The following is a 22,411-nucleotide window of genomic DNA, read 5'->3' as shown; positions in this document are numbered from 1 at the left end:
AAGATGTATATTGTTCAAGATTTAGGAAGAGCTTTTTAACACACTAAGTGACAATTTAGTCATGAAACTTAGCAACAAATATTCCATTATCCACAAGGGGTTTCTCATGAACTTCAAGGAGGCAATATTGACTTGGTTGTTTGGGAAAACCTTTAATAATATAATTGTTTCATTTTTTCCTACCTTGATCAATTATTCCATTAAGGGATAGAATATCCATCATTTGATAATAAATGTATAAATCTTGATAGATATTTTGATCGTTTACAATTATGATAGTTTTGACTCTTGGTTTCTTGAACAAAATATCTTGACAAGCTTTAGTTCCTCCATCTATCGAATTCATTTAAGATGTTCTTTGAGATAGGCCAATCTCTCAACATAAATGAAACAATAGATGCCATGCTAAGTCCATTGCCTCCCCACATAATATCCAAGAGGATAATAAAGACTTTCCAAGATGCTCATGAAATCTTGTCACCAAGAGTAATCTAGTGAATGCAATGCACATTGCTACATAGAGTGAAAGATGAGATAATCATGCCACAATTCACTTTACATCTAAACACGACAACATAATTTTATTTAAATTACACTTCATATCGCATTGCACCATTAACATCATATGAAACATAGATCTAAGATGGAGGAATTGGAACCCACTACCTCTTGGTTGAATAAAAGCCTAAAGCATCAACGCCACTGTCATGGAATTTGTTAGGTGCTAGCATGCATCCAAAGTTGCACTTGAAGCGCATTTACTAAGTTGGTACATTACTCTATTGCACTCATGGTTGGAGTATGTTATTGACTTATTTCCAACATAAAATGATAAGTTGTCCTTTTGCATCTAAGTTTGCCTTAATTAACATCCCTTTTGTTTAGGCAATCTCTTTAGCATATTGTCACATCGCTATGTGGTCACTCATTTCGTGATTGCAATTGAGTACAGATAAACGGTAAACATCTTTTGCAGTGAATTGTTTCTCGAAGGCAGACTTCCTTAAAGATGGTTTGGATCACTAGTAGTACATTTCCAATGTTGCATGTGTTCAACTCGTCCGCTCTACCAATCTAGGGCAGCATCTTTGCACCTTGTTATTTTGGACAACCGAAGGACTACAACCAGGTCTCAAGGCCTTTCAACAATGAAGAAACGTAAATTATCGTCCCGCTAAGTCCTGGCATCATACTTCACACGGGATGGCGACCAAAAACACCCACCCAACGATGCAACGGGGCAACGTTACAATACGAATCATTTGATTCAATGAGCATTTTGAACCTTTGCATCTGATCTGCAGTTACTAGCGGGAGAGAAGCTCCTATATGCTGGTTACATGCATAAGCACATGGAACCTTCGCATCTGTTCTGCAGTTATCAGCAGGAGAGAGAAGCTCCTATGTGCTGGTTACCTGCTAGCTTTGCTGTTACCTTGCCAATACATGGAAGTGACTCTTTGACAAAACTGGTTATTTGGTTGGCAGTCGAAGATGAGGTAATGGTCCTGCAACAAGAGGCTTTGGAATGCTACTGGCATCACTGTGTCTGGTAACAATCTCAAAGCCGTTGCTAAGCCGCCTTGCCCAACCATTCTCAATCTGCATACGGGAAAGAGCCTCTAGGTCAACTTCTGATAGAACTTCCCTCCATGTCATCCGTCTCCTTGGTGGGAGGTCTTCATTATCTGTATGTGAAGTATGCATCTTCATTGAGACTATGTCAAGCATTGAGTCTTCTGACAAGTCTGTGTTCTGGTTTTGTGATGCTCTTTTGATCAATGGCCCGACATATCCAGAGCTCTTGCAATGGGTCCCATCCATCCAGCCATGCTCAATCTCCTGGAAGATTTGGAAGTCTGCAGGGGCAAGCTGACTGCGTAGCTTGGCCATAGCCCAGTCTGGCATGAAAGCACTAAAAACCCCCAGAAAGAGCACCAGCCAAAATGCTGTACATGTGTATATCTTAAACCCAACGTCGCATAATTCGTTGAAGATACTCATCGTCTCTCCCAAGTAAGACAACACCAACAAGAACATGAAATACAGGAGGATGGATACAACCCAGACAAAGACACTAGACAAAAGTGTGAAACTGTTCATGATGGTTAATATCTTGACGTTCACAATCACAACAGCAAGTGTGTAGGCAGTCACACCGAGATTGTAAATTCCAGACATTTCTCCATCTGATCTGCATAAACAGAAGAACTTCAATCAGCCCAAAAACAGTTTTGAAATATGTCAACGAAAAAAGAGAAAGGCCAGTTAGAAGAAGGTGGTCCTCAAAGTCACTAAATTGTACTTCATACATTACTTAACATTCAACCATGACTTGCTCAAAGAATCAATTGGAGAACTCAAGCTAGACAACTCAGAGTCCTCTACAAGGACCAAAAAGATAAAAGCAGAGTCAATTTAACTGTCCTGATTTGTCTGCAATCTGGTGGGGCTGCTTTTGCAGCTTGCATTTGCCACAACATCAAATGAGGTCGAAGACACTATCTTTAAGGGATGCCCAAAATCATCCACAAAGTGGTGGAACTCCACTGCAAGCTGTGGAAGGAGGATATTGATGGGGTACTAAGGGAAATGATGGCTGAGGCAGAATCTGGAAACTGTGCAGTGTGAATCTGCTGTCCCATGGCAACATATAGATTACCTCATTCTCAAATAGTATCGAGGAGTTATCAACTGACTCCTGCTAGGCCTCTAGGCAGATGCACCGAACAATGAAGATGCAAGGGGGAATCAGGTGGCAGTCTGACAAGGATAAGGAAGAAGGTGGCGGTGCCAAGGTGAGCCAGCTTTTTTCTGTTTTTTTTTGTTTTGGGGGGGGGGGGGAGGGCAGGAGACCTGGAAAGCGGCGTGGCTTGCCCCTGTGGCAGTCAGGTACTGACCAGGACAGGTGGCAGGAGAGCGAAGAGGGGAGGAGGGGTGTGTGACACATATCAGTGGTAGTAGCAGTTTCCAATACTTACATCAAGCACATCTGCTTGGCGGTAATCAACATACTTTAGTTGGTGAGAGTCAGACCAGATCATTTAATGGAGAGTAATCACGATCAATAAAATTTTTATGGGATGTGTCTCTCATTCAGCAAGATTTGCAGTCAATTATTGTGTGCAGTCAATTGTTGTGTACAATAATTAGTTCTAATGCAGTTCACTATCAATGGATTAACATACTAAGTTTGCCACACATACAAGCACACCTGGATTAAAAACACACACACAAAGAATGAAGTGAGCACATTCAAATCAACAGCGACATTCAAGTATCAGAGGATCAATAAAGATTTACCCGGCAACTGTCATTGCTGACAATGGGAAAAAGAAGGCCACGATAGAATGCCAAACACCCAATAGGATCCAATGACTGGCTTCTTTGAAGAAGTATTGGATTTTTTCACCTTGTGTTTCTTTGTACAGATGAGGATTGCTTTCAACGGTCACTTGATGAACATCTTTATCAAGAATGGAAAATGCCATTGTGGGCAGTGACGTCCATAATAAATTGTATGTTGATATAAGTGCCGTTGGATAGAGGGATTGAGCAGATAATCCAGAGAAGAAGGCCAAGTAGCAATGCCCCATTACACAAACAATATTCTTGTAAAACGCATACATTACCAGAACCTTGTTCCGCTTATATGACCTGACAGTTCCAAAAATCAGGATTTCTCACATATGAAACTCTCATGCTCATGATTTCTGATTGCTTGTGTTTTATCTAGTAACTTACAGTTAAGAGAATTGAATTCAGTGACTCAATCACACTACTTATATTGGTTGTGACAATCTCATTCATGTTACAGCAACATGAGAGTCCTTTAAGTCTATCCAGAAGCAAAACCACACGAATTTCTATGTTCCTATTTACAGGGCTATACCTTGAACTCATATGCTGTAACAGGATACATCTACTATTTTTTCAGACACTTGATACACGTGAACCTCCATAGTGTAGATGAAGTAGGCTGCTGCTTCAATTAGCTTGGCCATGCATTTCTGTTCATGTGTTTGGAGACTTCCACATGAGACAGTTATTGGACTGCCATGAGAAATGATCGAGAAGATGAAAGCCATTTGCAGACATCATGCTGGGTATGTGAAGAAGAGAAACTCAGATGCAGAATAATAGAGAGAAGATCATTGTATACAAGACAAATTAGGCTCAGTCCTACCTATCTTATTGGTGTGCAAATGGATCATTTTGGTCCAATGAGAGAGTGATATTAGACTGCCACAATAAATTATAGAGAGATGAAAGTCATTTTCATGGAGACACATCATGCTCAGTCTCTGAAGGAGAGTGATTCGGATGCAGAACAAGAGGCAAGGTTACAGTAGAAGAGAGAAATTAAGCTCACTCCCACCTACTTTATTCAATAGGCTGATAATTAGAGAAATCCTAATGCAATAGATGATCTGCTCAAAGAATAGCTGAAATTAGCCAAAAGCAAAGCACCTTAAAAAAGAGCCACAATCAAATCTCACCACCTATCAAACTGAAGATTGATACAGGTAAAAATAAAACAAAGCCAATGGCTTGAGGCTTAAAGCCTCGTCTACTAGATCACATTCAAAACTCCTAAAAGCTATCACAGACTTGCAATAGATCCTGGAATAAAACAGTTGTGATTGTTGACATAGAAGCCTTGCCCAGTTGACAAGATCTAGCATTAGCATTAACATCAGAGGTTTGGAAGCACATTGGAAGCCTTGCAAGGTGGCATATATTGAAGGCTTGCTGAAAGTTTATTTTCAGTGAGTGCCCCTCTTGATGAAATCTAGTCTCCCAGTACTCACCTTGTGGATGCTGAGAGCAGGCTCTAGGGAGAGAGATTTGCAGCATTGTGCTTAGGTAGATGTTTCTTCATACCTAGGGATACCATAGGCTATTCTTGACACCACGAGATGGCAATTTCCAATGTAGCTATACCCTCCCAACTTAGTTCTCCCTTACTCACCCACACTACCTTGAGAGCCTTTGAATCTGTGTGATGTAGCTACTTTCTACTCCAATCATGTTGCTGAGCCCATGCAGTTTCACATTTGACTTTGAATAATAATAAAACACTGTATTCTGAAAAAGGACTCTGGATCATACTTGGCTTATGGCCTGATGACATATAGATGCTGATGCTCCCCTAAGTATTCTCGTAGAAGCAAGTTGGGGTCCCCAGTCAGCAACTGAAGCTATTGTTCTGAAGTCACTACGGTTGTCCATGAGTAGCCTTGAAGAGTACGCAAAGGCCCCTCGTCCAGACCTCTTGGGATTCAGAGCCATCACCTAGGCAATTCTCTCAGACTCCTCTGCTGCCCCACATCTACACAACAGAAATCTTGCTAAAACCAAGATAAGTCCCCATCACTAGGCCTCTGTGAGCCACCACACACGAAAATAATCATATATTTCAACATTGAAGTTATCATCTCCTAAAACGCTGAAAACAAATCATGTCTAATCCATCTATCTTGGCCATTTGCCCTTCGACAGGACAGCCAAGGCTTCTGCGTAATGCATCCTCAGTGAGGGCCATTAAACGTCTACTCATGTCCTCTTTCACAATCCTCTTAGTACTATGCCACACCATCTTCATAAAAAGGAGGTCTACCTGTGGCCCCTAGAAGGATGAGTAAACACTCTGTAGATACCTCTCCTCCAGGGCCTGAGCAATGGCGCTATTAGTCCCCCTCCTCCTTCTCTGCCTATGCTCCTGTTAGAAAAGCTGAAGCCCCTCCCCTCCTGTACTAAAGAGGCAGTCCTGCTCTCTGCTTCCCTCCTAAAAACAATATTGATCTCTTGACAATAAAGGTTAAGGTCATGGGCCACATGTTACGCATAGCAGGATCTAGACCTCCAAAGCTGACAAACAGAATTCTGAGGCCATCATCACGATAAAGGTGCTCCAATAGCCGAATGCTAGGGGTCTAACCTCTGTCCCTTTCCATCAGTACAGTTGAACTGGTGCATGATCGCATAGGATGGTAACTCAAATAATGGCCATCAAACCCCTTTGTTAAAGGCCCAATTGTCCAAATAAGATCTGCCAATGTTAGAAAAAGAGACACTCCCTCTTTGAGACATGTACCAATCCTATAGATCTACCAAACTGGGCAGCAAAGTAGGGATCCTGAGCTCTGGTGGTGAGCAAGAACTCCCTATTCTGTCCACCTGAGTATGTGGTCTGCTCTTCATCCTTTAGGCGTCCATCATGTGAAAGTCACCTCGAATGATGCAGAGATCAGCTTGTGGGAGCCAAGGCTGTCCTGAGGGCCAAAGCTCTTTCACCTCTGCTCATCTATCTAATGTGTATATCACTAACAGACCAAGAGTGATGTGATCCACTCTTTTTATGACTGATAAACATGGCCTCTCTCATGAGGATGTGAATTTTCAACTTACTGCTCTTTGGACACTTACATTGGGACTCTTAAATTGTGCATATGTGAGATTAAGTTGGATGTTTGCCATGATGGCAGATTATCCTAGCTTGGGCAGTGGGGGACATTGGTAGAAGTAGTGGACAGGTGCCAGTGGGGTGCCTAAGATCTTGGTCATAGACATTGAATTTCCCCTTGAAAATGGCTTTTGGTGTCATGTAGGCTATAGATTAAATAATCGAATGCCCTAGACTAAGGTTGTGGAAAGTTTCAATACTGTCAAGCTCAAAAAGGCTAGGAATACAAAACTGGGACTGGGCATGGCCTAAGTTTGGGCGTTGTCGTGTATTTTCTAATTTCCATTAGTTATTCTTGGCTGGAAATTAAGTCTAAGGGTTGAGTTTGCATGGGCAAGTTTGATACTTGATAGTTGGCCAAGTTTCGATGCCATTCAAGGCATGTAAAGCTGTTTGGAGCAAATCCTGAGCATGCAGATGTCAATTTCAGGAAGAGAGACAGCTGCTATAGCTTCAGGACAGCAGGGCAACCTGATGCAGGAGAGGAATCAGCACTTATGCACAGCCAGGTGGCCTGTTTTCTGTGTTTTCAGGGCTGGAACAGCAGGGTGACTTGCTGACAGGTGATGTTGGGGTCTGATACAACTAAGCGACCATTTTTGATGAATGATTAGGGGATGGAGGGGCAAGCAACTGCATCATCAGCATTTAATGCTGTAGGCAACAGCTGGGAAGGCACTAATTTTGGCAGATGATCTGCATATGGGTGGATTAGGTTTCAGCCAGCTGCTACACCCTAAAAAACCAACTGATAACTGCTCTACAGGGCGTAAACCTCTATAATATAGACCCTACTAACAGTGCCCCAAATGTGTAACTTTGACCTGTTTTGTAGCGAACTATGTGATTTATTGAGAGGTGATACTCTTGGAGAAACAAAATCAAATGGACCTTCCCACTAGTGCTTTGTGAAGATCATCACTGATCAGACTCCTCCCTTGGCAAAAGAGGGAGTGACTGAAGCTTTTTCATATTCCATGAGAGCACTCTTCTGATATCTAGCCATGTCTAGCTGACTGGCAAGGCTCCTTCATTTCAACCTGGTCTCTATATCTCCTCAAAAATATTATGGCATCTAATCAACTCAAGAGGCCTCAATAAAGTGAGGGGAATTGAGCCTTCTCCCTCTCCCGACCGTCCATTACAACCTTTGCCTAGTGCTCCTTCCTGGAGGCCTCGGGTTGGGCGTCCTTCTATTGTAATATGTGTGCTCATCATCTACCTGTGGGACATCATATCCCTCCTGCTACACAGTGGGTGTCTGCTGATTCTCTAGTGACAAGTGCGTGTTTGTAACAAGGAAGAGTAAAAGAGGGTCTCCAAGCAGGCTGCTGCTGATATTTGAACTACTTGCCTAGTATTTTTGAATGGTCTCCACTACTACCTATGTTGGCTTGCATTCCTCTATTGGGTATCCTTCCTCCTTTTCTCATCTCTCTCATTCCTCTTTTGTGGACTTCTGGCCTCCTCCCTCATTTAACTATATCCCATGTAGAGTTCTCTTCTAGTGGCCATGGGTTCCTAGGGAAGTCATAACTAAGTTGTAGGTGAAGCATTACCCACAAGATCTGAGTACACCACCCCCTAGAGCACATCTTCTTGATGAAAAATAGGAATACTTATGCTGACAAGAAGCACTACAAGGAGCAGTTTGGAATGACAAGTCTCATGAGGTGTGGTGGAGCTGCCCTCCACTATAGCCCTTAAAATGTGCACTCACTTTCTGTTATGTGGCCAAACTACAAATCTCAGTCAAAAAAGGGGTTAATAAGTCATCATGGCTTGAGAAAAAAAGACTTTAGCACGGCTATGCCATCACCTATGGACAAATACAAATATTGGGAGCTTAGGAGGGAGAATCTAAAAATGCGAGAAAGATTATGACTTAACCTGCAAAAAATAATAAGCCCAAGTCATCCTGTTGTAGTCATTCATGAAGTATTTGCTCCTTATGGGACTCCTATCACATCAAATCTCAATCCACACAGATCTGTAGACACAAGCTCCAAGGGGGCCATGGCCCATTGAGAAGCTTTATTCAAGATGGCATCATGCTATTGTTTGCCCTTAATGTAAGACAAACATGGAGTTATGGTTCACCCCAACATCTGGTAAGCCATAAACTGTACAAGCTGCCCTTCCAAAGGTACTCTTGGTTGAGGTCACCAAATTGAGCATGCCACAACTTGGTTTCTGAGATTGATAAGGAGACAGAAGTGAGGGTTGTAGTGCTCTGAAGCCTGTAGACAGTCTTATCCTCCCTCCCTTGGCTCACACTTGTCGAGGGTTCTTTTGGGGGGGGGGCGCGGGGTTTAGGATATAGGAGAGGACAAGATGAGCGAGGACTAAAAGGAGCCTACTGAGGGAAAAGGGGGCTAGGAGGTCAAAAGTAGGATGATGGGTTTGGATGGAGATAGAGAAGAAATGCTTGGTGTGTGGGAAGCAGGATAGAGGAAGGAGGGAGGGAAGCAGAGGTAAAGGCAGAGGACGTGGTTGGTAGGATGAGAAAGTACAGGGCAGGAGGAAGAGGAGGCACACAAGAAGGGTGAAGAGGTCTGGGAGGAGTTGGAAGCAGGCTGAAATTCCATGGCAATAAGAGAGCAATGTCGGGAGATCAACTGAGGGTCATCAGGGCAGTGGGCAGGATACTTATGTGAAGAAGGTAGCGGGTATACTTCTAATGCTCCAGATGGCAGGCACCAGATGATTAATTGAAAATACATACTCATGCCTGCCATCACATTGCAGTTTTCTTACACATCTTGTTTTCTCAGTTGGAAATAGCATATGATGGTCTCTGTTGTACTGAAGATGGGGTGTGAAGATTGTTGAGAGCCTCGCCAATGATCTGAGTGAAAGTGCTACCACAGCTTATCATAGTGACTCTAACATCCGCATCTTCAAGTGAAGGTCTCATTGCCTCCAACCTGTTGTTCAAAGGATACTTGAGACCTTGACAAAAGTGGCTCAATAGTTGCTCAGTGGATAGTTGTCTAGCATTATTCTGTAGATTGCAAAACTTTGAATAGTAAAGTTCAAAGGTCATAGCTTCTTACTTCAATTGAAATAATTCGGCACCTTTATACTTTCATGAGTCAAAGATAGATACTAGGTATCTATCTTAGATACTAGGTATCTATCTTTGACTGCAACTTTGATTTGATTCCAGGATAGCTTACTCTCATCTTCTTCATGTGCTTGGCCTGTTCTTTTCACCAAATATTGGCTGGGCTGGTATGGTAATACCTAGCCACATTAACTAGTTCAGTGTAGAAGTTTCAGCAATAAAGAAGTACTAATCCATAGCCTCAGTCCAAACTTCAATATCTTTCTCAATCTTGGATCGTTCAGCACTATGGATAGTGGCATGCCTAAAGTCAGTAGGCCTAAACAATGGGTCCAACATCGACCAGTTGGGTGCTTCTCCAACTCTTCTGAACCTGTTCTATTAGATAGATGTAGGAATTTGCCAGGTATAAAGGATACCATGATTGTGATGACTCACAGTTATATGAAATTTTAACCCACAATATTGTATTGCCTCACCATCTTCCATGGATGAAGAGAAGCCTTGATAAGAACTGGAACTGCCCAATTGAGAAATCACTAGCAAGTACAGCTGCCATTCCCTCACGACCACTTATACCGACACCAATATCTGCAGCTTTTATCATGGCTACATCATTTGCACCATCCCCAATGGCTAGAGTCACTGCAAAATTACTCTCTTTGACTAATTGAGTAACCTGCAAATGATGAAAGGTTCAGATTCTCATATCAACAAACTGCTGAAGTTTCACAGGTCCAGAAACAAGGAAGAAAAACTACTTGTATATTCCACTTAATGCAAAGCAGCTGATCGGTATTTGAAAGATGATTGCATACCAGTGCTTTTTGAAGCGGTGAAACACGACAACATACAACAGTTCGACATTCTTGACACAAGTCTAGAAAATTATATCTGTTATTTTCTTCAAGAGCAATAGATAATGAGTTCCCCTCAATAATGACTGCCATATCTGAAGAATTCACACCTGGTAAGGCAACAAAGAAATTTCAATCCTGTTGTTCTCTGTTTTTTATAGTGCTTGTGCATGCACAGGCCATGCATGTGCAGAGTTAAACTTGTCAGATGTAATGTCCACGAGTAATGCGCTAAGTCCAAAAGCGTATAGAGAAAAATTTTAACTAGATAATACATACTTTCAGAAAAAAGGACATTCAAATGTAGTACATTTAACTGTTGGAATGTCACTAACAGAGCACGCTATCTATAGCTGATCTACAATAGCATAAGCAAGGAGCATCTAAACATGCGTATAATAACAATTCTCTGGAGTCTGGTCCCATTCTTTGACAAATGGAAGCCAGTATATGTAGAGAAAAACCAACGATTCTATAGAAAAGAGGTAACAGAAAATTCACTAATGCTACAGCATCTGGGAGTTCCTGACAAACTATTGTACCACCTCAACAAAGGAAAAAGCTGACAAATGTGTGATCTTTAAAGGCCCTATACCCAGCTTAATGCTAAGAAGGTTACATATAAACGTCTCGGATGATCTCTGAACTGGAAATGTGTTTCTCCTGTATAGTCTCATTACAAGTCACTATGCAGGTGTACCAATCAATGATGCTGCCAATAAGCTCCCAGTATGGCAATGGGCCATGGCCTCCAGACCACTTTGACTGAAAAAAGTTCAGAGTCCGGATGACTCTTAGCTACAAAACTGTTGCTTCTCTGGAAGTCCTCATTTCCAGAAGCAGGCCATCTGTCTCTGATCCATGCTATGGCTCCACATGTCACTGTCATCTCACATCTTACATGAGTGTTGTGCAACATCAATGTGAAGGCCCTCCTCTAGGCTTCCTTAGCCTTAGGAAAATCCCAAATGTAGTGTATCGGATGGTCGTATGCTGCACAGTATTTCAAGAAAGCTACTAGGGCTGCAAGGCAAAAGCCACGTGAAAAGCGAGATCTTCCTCAGTCTTAAACTGTTCTCCAATCTTGTCCAAAAATTAATCGGAGGGGGCTGGAAAATACCATTTTTGAACCAGTGATGGGTGGCTGCAAAGATCATCCTAATCCTACTCATCTGGATCCTCCTCCCCAACCTGGTTATGTATTGGAAGAAGGAAGTGTCTGGAGCCCTTTTCTGACTGGGGGCGGGGGGGAGGGGGGTGTGGGTGGGTCTTCTCTCCAAGCCCGGTCTGCTTTGTTCTCTGATATGCCCAAAATCTCCTTTGAGCTCTTTAAACCTGGCAATGGCTTAATGATACCTGAGCTTGTTTTTGAAAATTCAGACTGTTACAACCTAGATTGAGGATCTAGACAGATTCACTTGAATGACTTTGACGACGCAGACCAGCTGCGCTGCTAGAGCCAGCCCACCGCCAGGCAAAGTCGCCACCAACAGGTGCCTGCCCTACTGCCTGAACCATGCCGCCTGCACCTGCAGCGCTATAGGTGCCCGCCCCCTGCGTGCCCCTGGTCTAATCGACTGCACCTCCACCTCCTCTGGCTGAATGTCGCCTGCACAACTAGTTCCGCCCGTCCTATGAGCTGAGCTTCACAAGCACCTGCCAAGTCCATCTAATCTGCCCGCCAGTCCAGCTCGACCTCCAGCTGCCTGATCGAAGACATTGGTGCAGAGCACACCTGTCTGCTGTGTCCTGGAACTCCTGCAGGGCAAGAGAGGAAGAGACAGTCGCCCCTTGACCATAGACCTGCTGTGGCGGTTCAGCCCTCTGCCTCATGCATGAAAGACGGAAGACCTCCCCAGTCGACCTGCTCTTCCTCCCCAGTCGACCTGCTCCGGTGCCTCCATCCTATGCTGCACGTTTATACCATTAGCTTTTGTTGCTCCCTCCGTCTACAGCAACATTCTCCCTGGTATCACAGCAGCTAGATTGGTAGCCCCCAGCAGTGACGTGCAATGAAAACCTCTGGTCAGATGCCAGAGCATTCTGCGAGTGCCCCCCAGCCAAACACCTTAAGCATTGTCCTCTTTGAGGAACAGCTCCTTTCCATCCGTGCCATAGAACTGGAACTTAAAGAAACAGCAATCTATGGACAGGTCGTATGTAGGACACTCTCCATCCATGGCCCAATTTCAGGATTGGCTTCACTCCACGCTATGCATTGGCACAGCGCAGATTGCGGAGGCAATTCTCATGGGTCAAGGGATCTTCATGGTTTGACTCACCTCCGTGGATGCAGCTCGCGAGCTAGTGGATAGCTCACCTTATGCCTCCATGAAGGGGGTCATTTACATGGTTCCATGGTATAGTGGCTTCATAGTGGAGTTCATGCTCCACAACAGGTTTCCTAGACACTCGGTCACCCTTCTATTCCCCAGACAAGTGGTAGAGTATCGTCAATTAGTGGACGACTTTGGATGGCTTTTCGGCACAATTCTTCCTCCCTCCTTTGTGGATGCAATGACAGCCGTAGGAGTCCCGAAGGTACGGGTGATTGTAAAAGATACAAAGAACATACCCAAGTTTATTGAGATTGAGGTAGGTAGACACTCTTTCAGGCAGCAGGTTATTGTGACAGGGCAGCCTAGCCAGTGCCTGCGATGCCATGACTTTGGGCATTAGGCAGCAGACTGCACGCGCTTCGGAGCCAAGGCGGCTCAGCCAACAGAACCACAGGTGGATGCTGACGGTTTCACACAGGTCCAACGCGACGACAGAGAGGGAGACAGCAGGGGGGGCCTCAACCAACCCCTTAGACATAGCCACGGCAGCAGAGAGCAGGAGGGCGAGCGACGAGCTCTCGTCAAAACACCCTGCAACCTCCCCGGTTCTTCCAACCTAGTAGGATCGCATGCCTCCACCCCCACCACCCACTGAGGTGTCTCAACCAACTGACCTCTCATTCAGGAGATTGAACGATGACATAGATAGAGGAGGAGGTGAGGGGCCAGGTTGCAAACCACATCTCCCAGTGGATGGGAGGAGGACTAGCATTTTTTTCCTAACAGTGGGGCCAAGGTGCATGATGGACATTAAGTGGTGGGCTGGAGCCGAGGTCCCACATCTGAGCATTATTTTGGAGGCCCTCCATAGTGGAGTTCACTGATGGATGTGATCGAGTTGCCCCTCGCACAAGCTACCCGCTTCTACCAGTGTACGGAGTCATGCCTCTTAGCTCGATTGATAGACGCTTGGTGGTACTGCTTGGAGCATCTATCACCCCTATGGTTTGCTCAAGAGCTACCATGGAGGAATGGAGCTCACCCTCCAAGCCTGCGGCTAAGCGCATTCGCATGCCCCATAGCTCTTCCTCTTCATCAGCAGCTTCCACACCGAACAGATGCTTGTTCGGCCAGTCACAGGTTCCCCCATGAGTCTACACCTAGCATCCTAGAACGTGAACAACCTCCACTACAGTGGGGAACGTGGTTCTAGGAAATTGATTGTTCGATAGGAGTTGCATCCTGCTCTTACCGGACAAATCGACATCTTACTTCTTTAGGAGCACAAGCTCACCCCCTCCCCGGCCCATCGGGTAGGGAAGGTACTTCCAGGCAACTCACACACCTATTGGGAGTTCTCCATCGTTGCCCGTGGCAGGAGTGGAGGCGTATGCACCTCTATTGGCATGAGCCTCATCGCTTGTGCATGAGACAACGGGACGATTGTGGCAGGGAGGGTCCTATGGATCAGATTGGATATAGGGGACTCGTGCCTTGGAGTCCTCAATGTTTATGCTCCTATTGAGGTTAGGGCACACAACAGGTTCTGGTTGGAGATTGCAGCAGGACTTCCAGAGGTGGACTCTTGATTGTTGGAGGAGACTTCAACAGCCTAGAGGCCTTAGAGGACTAGCAGGGCAAAGGTAGAGATTACTAGGGTATGGTAGGGGAGGAGCAGGAGACATGGGAGGTCTTCCTCCTCATAAAAGGAGCACATGATGCTTGACAAGACCCAGCTTTCCACAAGAGGGAGAGGTCGCTGGACTTCTCTTGGGGATACAGGCGGCTAGGTAGAGCTCTTCTGGAGCGATTGGACAAGTTCTATGTGGGAGAGTGGGGGGTACTCTTATAGAGGCTAGGTAGGGAAATTGGCCGGTACCACTTTGTCTGATCATTGCCCGGTTCTCCTCACTCGTGATGCATCCACTTCAGGCCATGGCATGCGATCCTGTCGAATCCTAGACTCGACCTACAGGAGGGAGGAGGTGAGGAGGTAGATTGAGTAGCTCTGGACTAGGGAGTGGGCCAAGGGGGACCGGATCGCAGAGGAGGTTGCAGAGGCCTTAGCCGAGTCAAGTAGGATCTGCCAAGAGGCAGCCCTACAGGCCAAGCAACAGAGTTGGGAGGAGGAGGGAGCACTTTGGCGAGACCTAGCTACCATGCCAAGACTACTCTAGGAGGCACCAGGGGATCCCACTCTCCACATGCAAGAGGTGCGCGCACGGGCAGCCCTCGCCGGCCTTGGGGATAGGCGCTCTGAGTCCTCCTTCCATACCTCAGCATCTTTTTGGGCTTGGAAGGGGGACACAATGTGCAGGGAATTTTTTTAGGTGCATCAGACTCGCACCTTAGGAGACCAGATTTGCAGCATCCATGATCAGTACGGGAGGATTCGCTCTAGCCCAGTTGAGGTGTTGGAGATTGCCATTGACTTGTATAGACAGCTTTTTCAGCAGGAGGCAGCCTCAGCCAGAGTACAATGATGTAGAGAGCAGGTTTGAGATTGCATTTCTCCCCTGGTCACAGAGGAGATGGGACGCTCCCTCCTAGACCCCTTCACAGAGAAGAAGCTAGCTAAGGCCTTCAATGAACAAGATGGGTAGAAATGCCCGGGAGAGGATGGTCTTTCTAAGGCCTTCTTGACTACCTACTAGGAGGTGGTGAAGGATTCCCTACTATTGACCTTTCAGGAGATTTTCGGTTCAAGATGAATGCTAGGGAGTTTATTAGCAAGTTTTGTTAGTTTCCTCCCCAAAGGGGGAGATCGGTTGGAGCTATCCCAGTGGAGACCAATCACCTTGTTGTCAGTGGCCTATAAGGCCTTGGCCAAGATGATCAGGAGTCGACTCCGCCCCGTGCTTCCAAATATCATTCATGACACAGATAGGTTTTGTCTAGGATAGGAGCATCCTAGACAATGTCTTCACTTTTTTCGAGGCGACCGAGTGGGCTCAGCACAGTGGTCAGGGATTGGCAATATTCCTCATGGACTTCAAGAAGGCCTATGATAGGGTTGACTGGGACTTCTTAGAGGGCACCATGGCGAGGTTGGGTTTTCCCTAGGCATGGATCTGCTGGGTTTTGGCACTTTACAGATTGACTACTAGCAGGGTTCTCATTGGTGGCAAGAAGGGGGAGGAGTTTCGGCTAGAGAGATTTGTCCGACAAGGCTGCCCTCTTGCCCCATATCTGTTCCTACTCTTTACGGAGGCGACGTCCTATTTCCTCGGCTCACGAGTCAGCTGGCTATGTGGCTTGTGACTTCCGGTGAGGAAGGAGACTGAGCTACTAGACTCAGAGTATGCAAATGATACCACTCTTTATGTAGAGGATGATGAGTTGATGCTAGAGAGAGTGAGACTAGCTCTGGAGGTATTTTGCACTGCAGTTGGGGCAAAAATCAACTGGCGAAAGTTGGTTGGTTTTCTTACAGATCTGGACTCCAGTAGCACAAAGTGGGGTGTCCACCTGGGGTTCAAATGGGTGTGCAGGGGACAGACTGTCCGATATCTAGGGTTCCAGGTGGGGCTTGATATCACTCCTGCCTAGCAGTTTCTTTCAATTCTTGACTCTATTAGGCGGAAGCTGACCTATTGGAGCACTATCCGCCTTTCTTTAGCGGGTTGAGCCCTTGTGGTCAACCAGGTCTTCTTAGCGATGGCTTGGTACAGCACCTCTTGTTGGTATTTCTCCTCATCTTGTGTGGTTCAGCTTTGCCGCCTAGTGCAGAATTTTCTCTAGGCTAGCTCATACAGTTCCAGGGACTCCCAGGCCAAGGTGGCATGGGTGACCATCATCCGAAAGCATCGGTTCGAGGGAGGGCTTGGGATCATTGACCTAGAGTTCCAGAGCTTGGCCCTTTTAGGCAAGCTAGTGGTTCGTGGTCTCACACCAGGGCAGGTAGACTTGGAAGGTCCTTTTGCAATAGGATCTCCAGGAGTGTAGACCGAGGCTTAGTGGGGGTTGGAGGCCATCCTTGAGATGGATCTTCATGACTGCCTAGATCACACTACCTAGATCTTCCTTCCTCTGCAGGTTACTTCGAGTGTGACAAGACCTTTGCAAGGCCCTAGTTTAGAGACCCTTGGGATGCCAGGAGGAGATAGACCGCTAGTCGGTAGTCTGGAACTCTAGGTGAGAGATCGGGACAGGATACAAATAGGTGAGTGATCCCACATCCAATGGGCTGGTTGGGAGGCTGGCCCTGCTTGTACTATAAGGACATGGAGGGAGGTGTACAGGATGGCGAATTAGGAGGTGTTGCAGCGGGCATCAGGATGTCAGCGAGGAGCTGAGCTGAGAAGGAGGGAGATTGACTTAGCGATCCCTCAAGAGTGGCTAGATCCCCCGATTTGGGAGCCGATGGAGCTTGGAGAGGTGTGGGCTGCTAGATTCTTGCCGGCCTGTATTCCCTTACAGGTGTGGTAGGTAGAGTGGATGGTGCTCCCTGTGGGACCTTTTTTACCATGCACGATGGGGGGTGTCTGGCTCTTGACAAAGGATAGCAAGATGAGGAGTTTGCTGTCCTTTCTTGGAGGAGGATTTGTGTGGTCGGACTTGACGGGAGGACTCGACGATTGGACCCTTATGTGCCCTTGGAGGAGTTTCGGGAGTGACGCCTTTGGGTATGGGTGTTGTATTTCCTTTGGCTTTTGGCACCACATGGGGGTCTGGATGTTGGGAGTTGGTTAGCCTAGGTGCAACAAGATGGAGGTTGTAAGTGCTGCCCACATCAACATTTGGAAACTCCAAAGCACTGCCTTTGGTCTTGTGAGGCAGCACAACTCGTGTGGAGAGGAGCCTACCATATTCTCCGCTGTGTGGCACCTAGCCTTGGATGTATCTCGTGGGGGGATTTTTTACTGGCAAGTAGTCAGCTAGGGCCATCACCTTTTGTATGAGGCCGGGATACAAGGCATGATTTTTCTCATGGAGGCTGGGTCTTGTGTAGTGGTCGGCTTGGAGGCTTTACCCATCCGCTAAGTATTGGAGCTCACGGCAGAGCCTTTAGAGGTATGGGAGATCATAGGAAGTCTTACAGGATGGCACATTTGGAAGGCACGCTATCAAGTGGTTTTTGGCGGGGAATGCCTTCCAGTATATGCGACTTTGGCAAAGCTTTGAACCTCCATCATCCACTCCCTCCGTGGCCGGTGGGACCAAGTGCAAGGCGAGTCTCGAGGCCGTCAGAAACTCCGTCTTCACTTTCTGTGCACTTGGGGCAGCCATGACCCGTTCTTCATGATGCAGGTGGGCAGCCCCAGATGGTGACACACCACGCGACCCCCCACCCAACCCATGGCTTCTTACCCCCATCCCCCCCAGACTTCCTTGAAAGGCTTGTATACGTGATGGATTTGTGTTTTGCATCAGCTCCAGCTAGTCTATTGAGCATGTGCACTTCGTTGTATTCAGCCTATTAGCCACATTTTACTTGCAAAAAAAAAAAACAACCTAGATTGAGGAGTGACTAGGGTGTTTGCCATAATGCCGTTTGATGGAATGGGCTGACTATTGATAAAAGAAAAAGTAAGACTGACAGGATGCAGACTTGCAAGAGGATAAACTGTGGCCAGGGATAAGTTCCACTCTTCTAGTGCAGAATGGCCACCACATCATCACCACAATTAATAGAGATGTAAATATCATCAGACACATTAGATGACCAAAAAGAAAAAAGGTCTGACCGAAATATATCATGAAGGTTCAGTGTATACTTAATATGTGTGAGTATGAGGGGGGTGTTAGGTCTTGAAGTGCAAAGCAGTGAGTGAACACATCGTCACCCCAATTTATTAGACCTACAACACCTTTCAGCAAATTACAAGATATCTAAACAATTGGGCTCTACTTAGTTACAATCTTATTTTTGATGGAAGGGATTGGCAAACCTAAGCTTCTCTTTTGTATTATTGAGAAAGATCTGAACTGTCTACATGGGGAAAAATAGCATGCTGACATATGCAAACTTATTGGCAGGTTGGAAGCTGTTGAAGACAAGAAAGGCTACAGGACAATAAGAGAACAAGAATGATGTTTGATTTTTGGTCAGAAGTAAAGAATGAAGCAAATGATACTCTAAGGAGCTAGAAAAAATTGAGGAGATTAATGGTGTGCCATCTTGTTCACAGCTGACATCAAGCAGGAGACCTTGCAGTTAATGACATCATCCACAACTACCTGCAGTTTCTCTTGCATGTGATCGTTGCCTAGCCTCATCCAGCATGCTGTGCAGCAGTTGAGGTACAGCACTGAAAGTAGAGTCGCACAACAGAAAAAGATGCATTGAGTCAGCCAGAAGGTTGCATGCCAAGCTGATTGCAACTGCTGTTTCCAGCTTATCACCTGTAAGGACCTGCACAGAAGAGAGTAGTTTGTAGAATCCTGTTCAAGGAGAGACTTTAGAATGCAGATAGGTGTAAATCATCCTGCCAATAAATGACAAAGGAACTAAAAATATTGGGCTTGCTACAAGCTTCACACTCATTAAATGCTCAGAAAAATGCTTCCTGTATGTGAGATGCTGCACAGACGGTTCAACTTTTGATAACTGTCCTTGGAGTTACTTGGGATTGCCCACACCAGGCTCAACATCAAATGTATGTTGATAAGATTATTGTCAATATATATTCCACTCACAAAAGGATCAGAAAAACACTTGAATGCAGCCCAAAATCTTTTTGATAAGAGATGATTTTCAACCATGTCACATTCTTGGGCATGTCCATGTGTGAGCTGACCAAGAGTATAGGGAAAAATTAATGAGTCTGAGACCTTTGCTGGGTATGGAGGCCTTTCTTTAGAGGCCCTTTGTGTTGGGTGCCTAACCCTTGGTGTTTCCTCAAGTGCAACTGTTCTAACTTTAGCTAATGCAGTTCTTTCATTGCTCTCTTGAGCTTTATTATGTGTGTGCCCCTGTTTTCCTTTTGACAGCTTTACTAGATTACTACATGTTTTTGTATTTTCTCAAATACATACATAGCCTTACTCAGATATGATGCAGGTCTACAAATTCATTTTTCCAAAAGCAGGTTTTGCACATGATGATACAAGACAGTTCAATATAGAAAAAGGAAAAGAAGAACCTTGATGCATACTTGCAGGAGTACAACTCTATCACGGAGTTTTGCCACACTATACTTTTACTACTATCTGTTCGGATTACCATTGAGTACCATCCTGTGGTACTGCAGGATTCTGGTAAGTTTTTATGTGACATCAATGACACTTTGGCAAGTTTGAGAGGTGACCAGATGGTTGAACCCTTGTTCTTGCCATGTTTCCTTGGTTGATGCAGCAAAGATTAACTCTGAAGCAGCTACAAGTCAGTCTGTCGTGGACTCTCAGAAAGTCCTAGCCATGTCTCCTTGCTCAATGCAGCAAAGATTAACCCCGTCTGTTGATCGCACATGGTGTGTTTAGATTTTCTGAGGTGCACTCCTTGAGAAAATACTTCAATCTTCTCTTTCTATATCTTGATTCCTAATCTATTCCTAATCCCAACAGACTGGCTGGCTTTGATCTGGCCTTCCTACCTAATCAAATAGGTTTATGAGAGGAATATGCTTCATCGAAAGAGAGCAAATTTGCATCCTGTCAATTTCCCACCACTAATCACCTTCTTATCTCTCTACCCAATACCGAGTTGAGTATCTAAGTTAACATGATTCCTGTCCTTTGCAATAGAAAAACTGTAGGGTCTCAGGCCTCCATCATCGAGACCCCACATGAGCATCCTTATTCCTTCAAGGGTTCCGAATGCTGTCTCCACCCTACTGCCGCTGACCAAAAGTAGTTCTCAACTTCGAAGTTCCACTTCTTATCTGATGCTCTCTTTCCCTAGTACCCATGGATGCAAGAAAACACAAAAGTAAGAAGAAGAGGAAAGACTGAGGAAAGACAGGATATGCTCATTCCATTCTCTTGTGACATGGGAATTAATCTTACTGGGTATTTCGTTTTTTAAATCTCAGACATTTTCCATGATTATTTAATAGAAATTTCATTTGTCATCACAAAAAATAAAACTTTGTTTGGGCCATATGACCTCTTATAGCTCTCAACAAGGCCCTAATGCAACTATGAAATTTTATTTGCTAATGGTTCATTAGGCATATTTTGTGATAATTGGATCTCAAACTCTGCTGATCATATTGTGATTTGTATTGCAGTCATTGGATTGATAGATTGATAGGTTCATATAGTGCCATAGTTGGACCAGATGACTCCACCAGTACTCCAACATTTTGAACTACATATGCATGTTGCCGTTCTATAGATGGTGCACTATTTGTCGTTTAAAGGATGCATGTTGTACCTGCTGTATTGGGGGGTATTCATTACATGGCAGAAGGTGTTATACTCCCTGCTATCACTATGGATTGGGCGTGCTCTATTTTGCGGTCATTGGACTGATAGACCAATTGCTTCATATAGTGCCGTAGTTGGACCACATAATTCCATTGGTACTCCAGGATCTTCACCTACCTGATGCATGTTGTACCTACTATATTGAGGGTATTCATTACATGCCAGAAGGCGTTATTCTTACTGCTACCATTGTGGATCGGGTGTGATCCATTTTGTGGTCATTGGACTAATAGACTGACAGGTTCATGTAGTGCCACAGTTGGGACCACACAACTCCACCAATACTCAAAGATCTTGAGCTACCCAGACATGCTGTTGCTCTATAGATGGTAAAGTATTTCTCGTTTAAAGGATGCATGCTGTACCTATTGCATTGAGGTGGGGAGGGGTTGAGAAGGGGAAGAAGGGGGGGGGGGGTGGGTTGCGCGCAGGAAAGAGCGTTGGCTTAGAGTATGAGTGCTTAGAAGCTAAAACTTGGAATAAAGTTTCATACTCAAAATCAAAGCTTTCCTATTTCCAAGCTTTAAAAGAGTTCTACAAAGGCATTAGCGCAAAGGAGCTTTTTGATGCATACAAGGATTTTGGCACATACTTAATATGCTGATTGCAAAGAAAGACAATTTTTAAATAAGTGCAAAACCATACAAGAGGGTGAGTGATAACTAATTATCATCTCTTAGTTTGTCTTCCACTCTGTCTACCTCTTCCTCATCCATGTCATAGTCCTTATCGTCCTCCTCATTAACAAAGAAACTTGAAACGGATAGAAACAACTCTTAGCTTAACCATTTTAAATAATTAAACATTAAATATTTAACAATTTAAGCTTAATTAATGAAACATTTAACATTTAAACATTAAATATTAAATAACTGTTTAACATTGAGTTTTAAAGAAAATGATACATTAAAACATTAAACCTTTAGCAATAAAACATTAATAAGGCATCAAGAATGCAACAATTAAAAAGTGCAAAGAACATGAGATTAATAATGCTTTAAATGCTACATTTTAAGTGTAAAGAACATGACGATTAATAATGCTACACTTAAGAAGAGCATAAAGAACATGACGATTTATAACACTACATTTCATTTTAAGCGTAAAGAATATACTTTTACTGAAAATGTTTTGAGCTTGTTGAGAAATGGGGTGAACTGAAACATTTCCCCAAGGGGAAATGCCACGTGGCAGGTGTTTTCCCAAAGGGGAAACGTTTTGGACAAGTTAACACATTTCAGGTCCTTCTCTACATGTTTCTGTGTTTTTGGTCTTGTAAAGGAGCATTTCGAGGCATTTCCCACTTCTATACTTTGGTGCCCTTATGCTTGTGGCTGCATTTGCAAAGGCAGCAAGAAATGTGAAAGACCCA

General features: G+C 44.7%; 1 protein-coding gene and 1 long non-coding RNA gene across 3 annotated transcripts in view; one reads left to right on the top strand and one right to left on the bottom strand.

The window, feature by feature from the left end:
• Positions 1-1,457: 1,457 nt before the first annotated feature.
• Positions 1,458-22,411, bottom strand: part of LOC148021602 (uncharacterized) — a 211,073-nt gene continuing 190,119 nt past the window's right edge. Inside the window, exons 15-19 of the mRNA XM_087697047.1 lie at positions 18,850-19,024; positions 10,352-10,500; positions 10,013-10,212; positions 3,304-3,657; positions 1,458-2,194 (exon numbers count right to left, since the gene is read on the bottom strand). Coding sequence (XP_087553173.1) covers positions 1,474-2,194; positions 3,304-3,657; positions 10,013-10,212; positions 10,352-10,500; positions 18,850-19,024 — 1,599 coding nt within the window. The 3' untranslated portion in view covers positions 1,458-1,473. The remainder of the gene's footprint in view (positions 2,195-3,303; positions 3,658-10,012; positions 10,213-10,351; positions 10,501-18,849; positions 19,025-22,411) is intronic.
• LOC148021604 (uncharacterized) lies at positions 2,071-20,675 on the top strand. Of its 2 annotated transcripts, XR_015694349.1 has the most exons (4): positions 2,071-2,798; positions 10,269-10,503; positions 19,673-19,869; positions 19,967-20,675. It is a non-coding gene; the product is annotated as an uncharacterized LOC148021604 (long non-coding RNA). The 2 variants fall into 2 exon arrangements; XR_015694350.1 differs by lacking the exon at positions 10,269-10,503.

This window comes from Lygodium microphyllum, chromosome 17 (assembly GCF_053477565.2).
Source record: "Lygodium microphyllum isolate KBCC chromosome 17, Lygodium_microphyllum_v1.1.10, whole genome shotgun sequence".
NCBI classification, from domain to species: domain Eukaryota; kingdom Viridiplantae; phylum Streptophyta; class Polypodiopsida; order Schizaeales; family Lygodiaceae; genus Lygodium; species Lygodium microphyllum.
The sequence above is the reverse complement of the archived record's forward strand: the minus strand, read 5'-3'. Positions and strand labels throughout refer to the sequence as shown.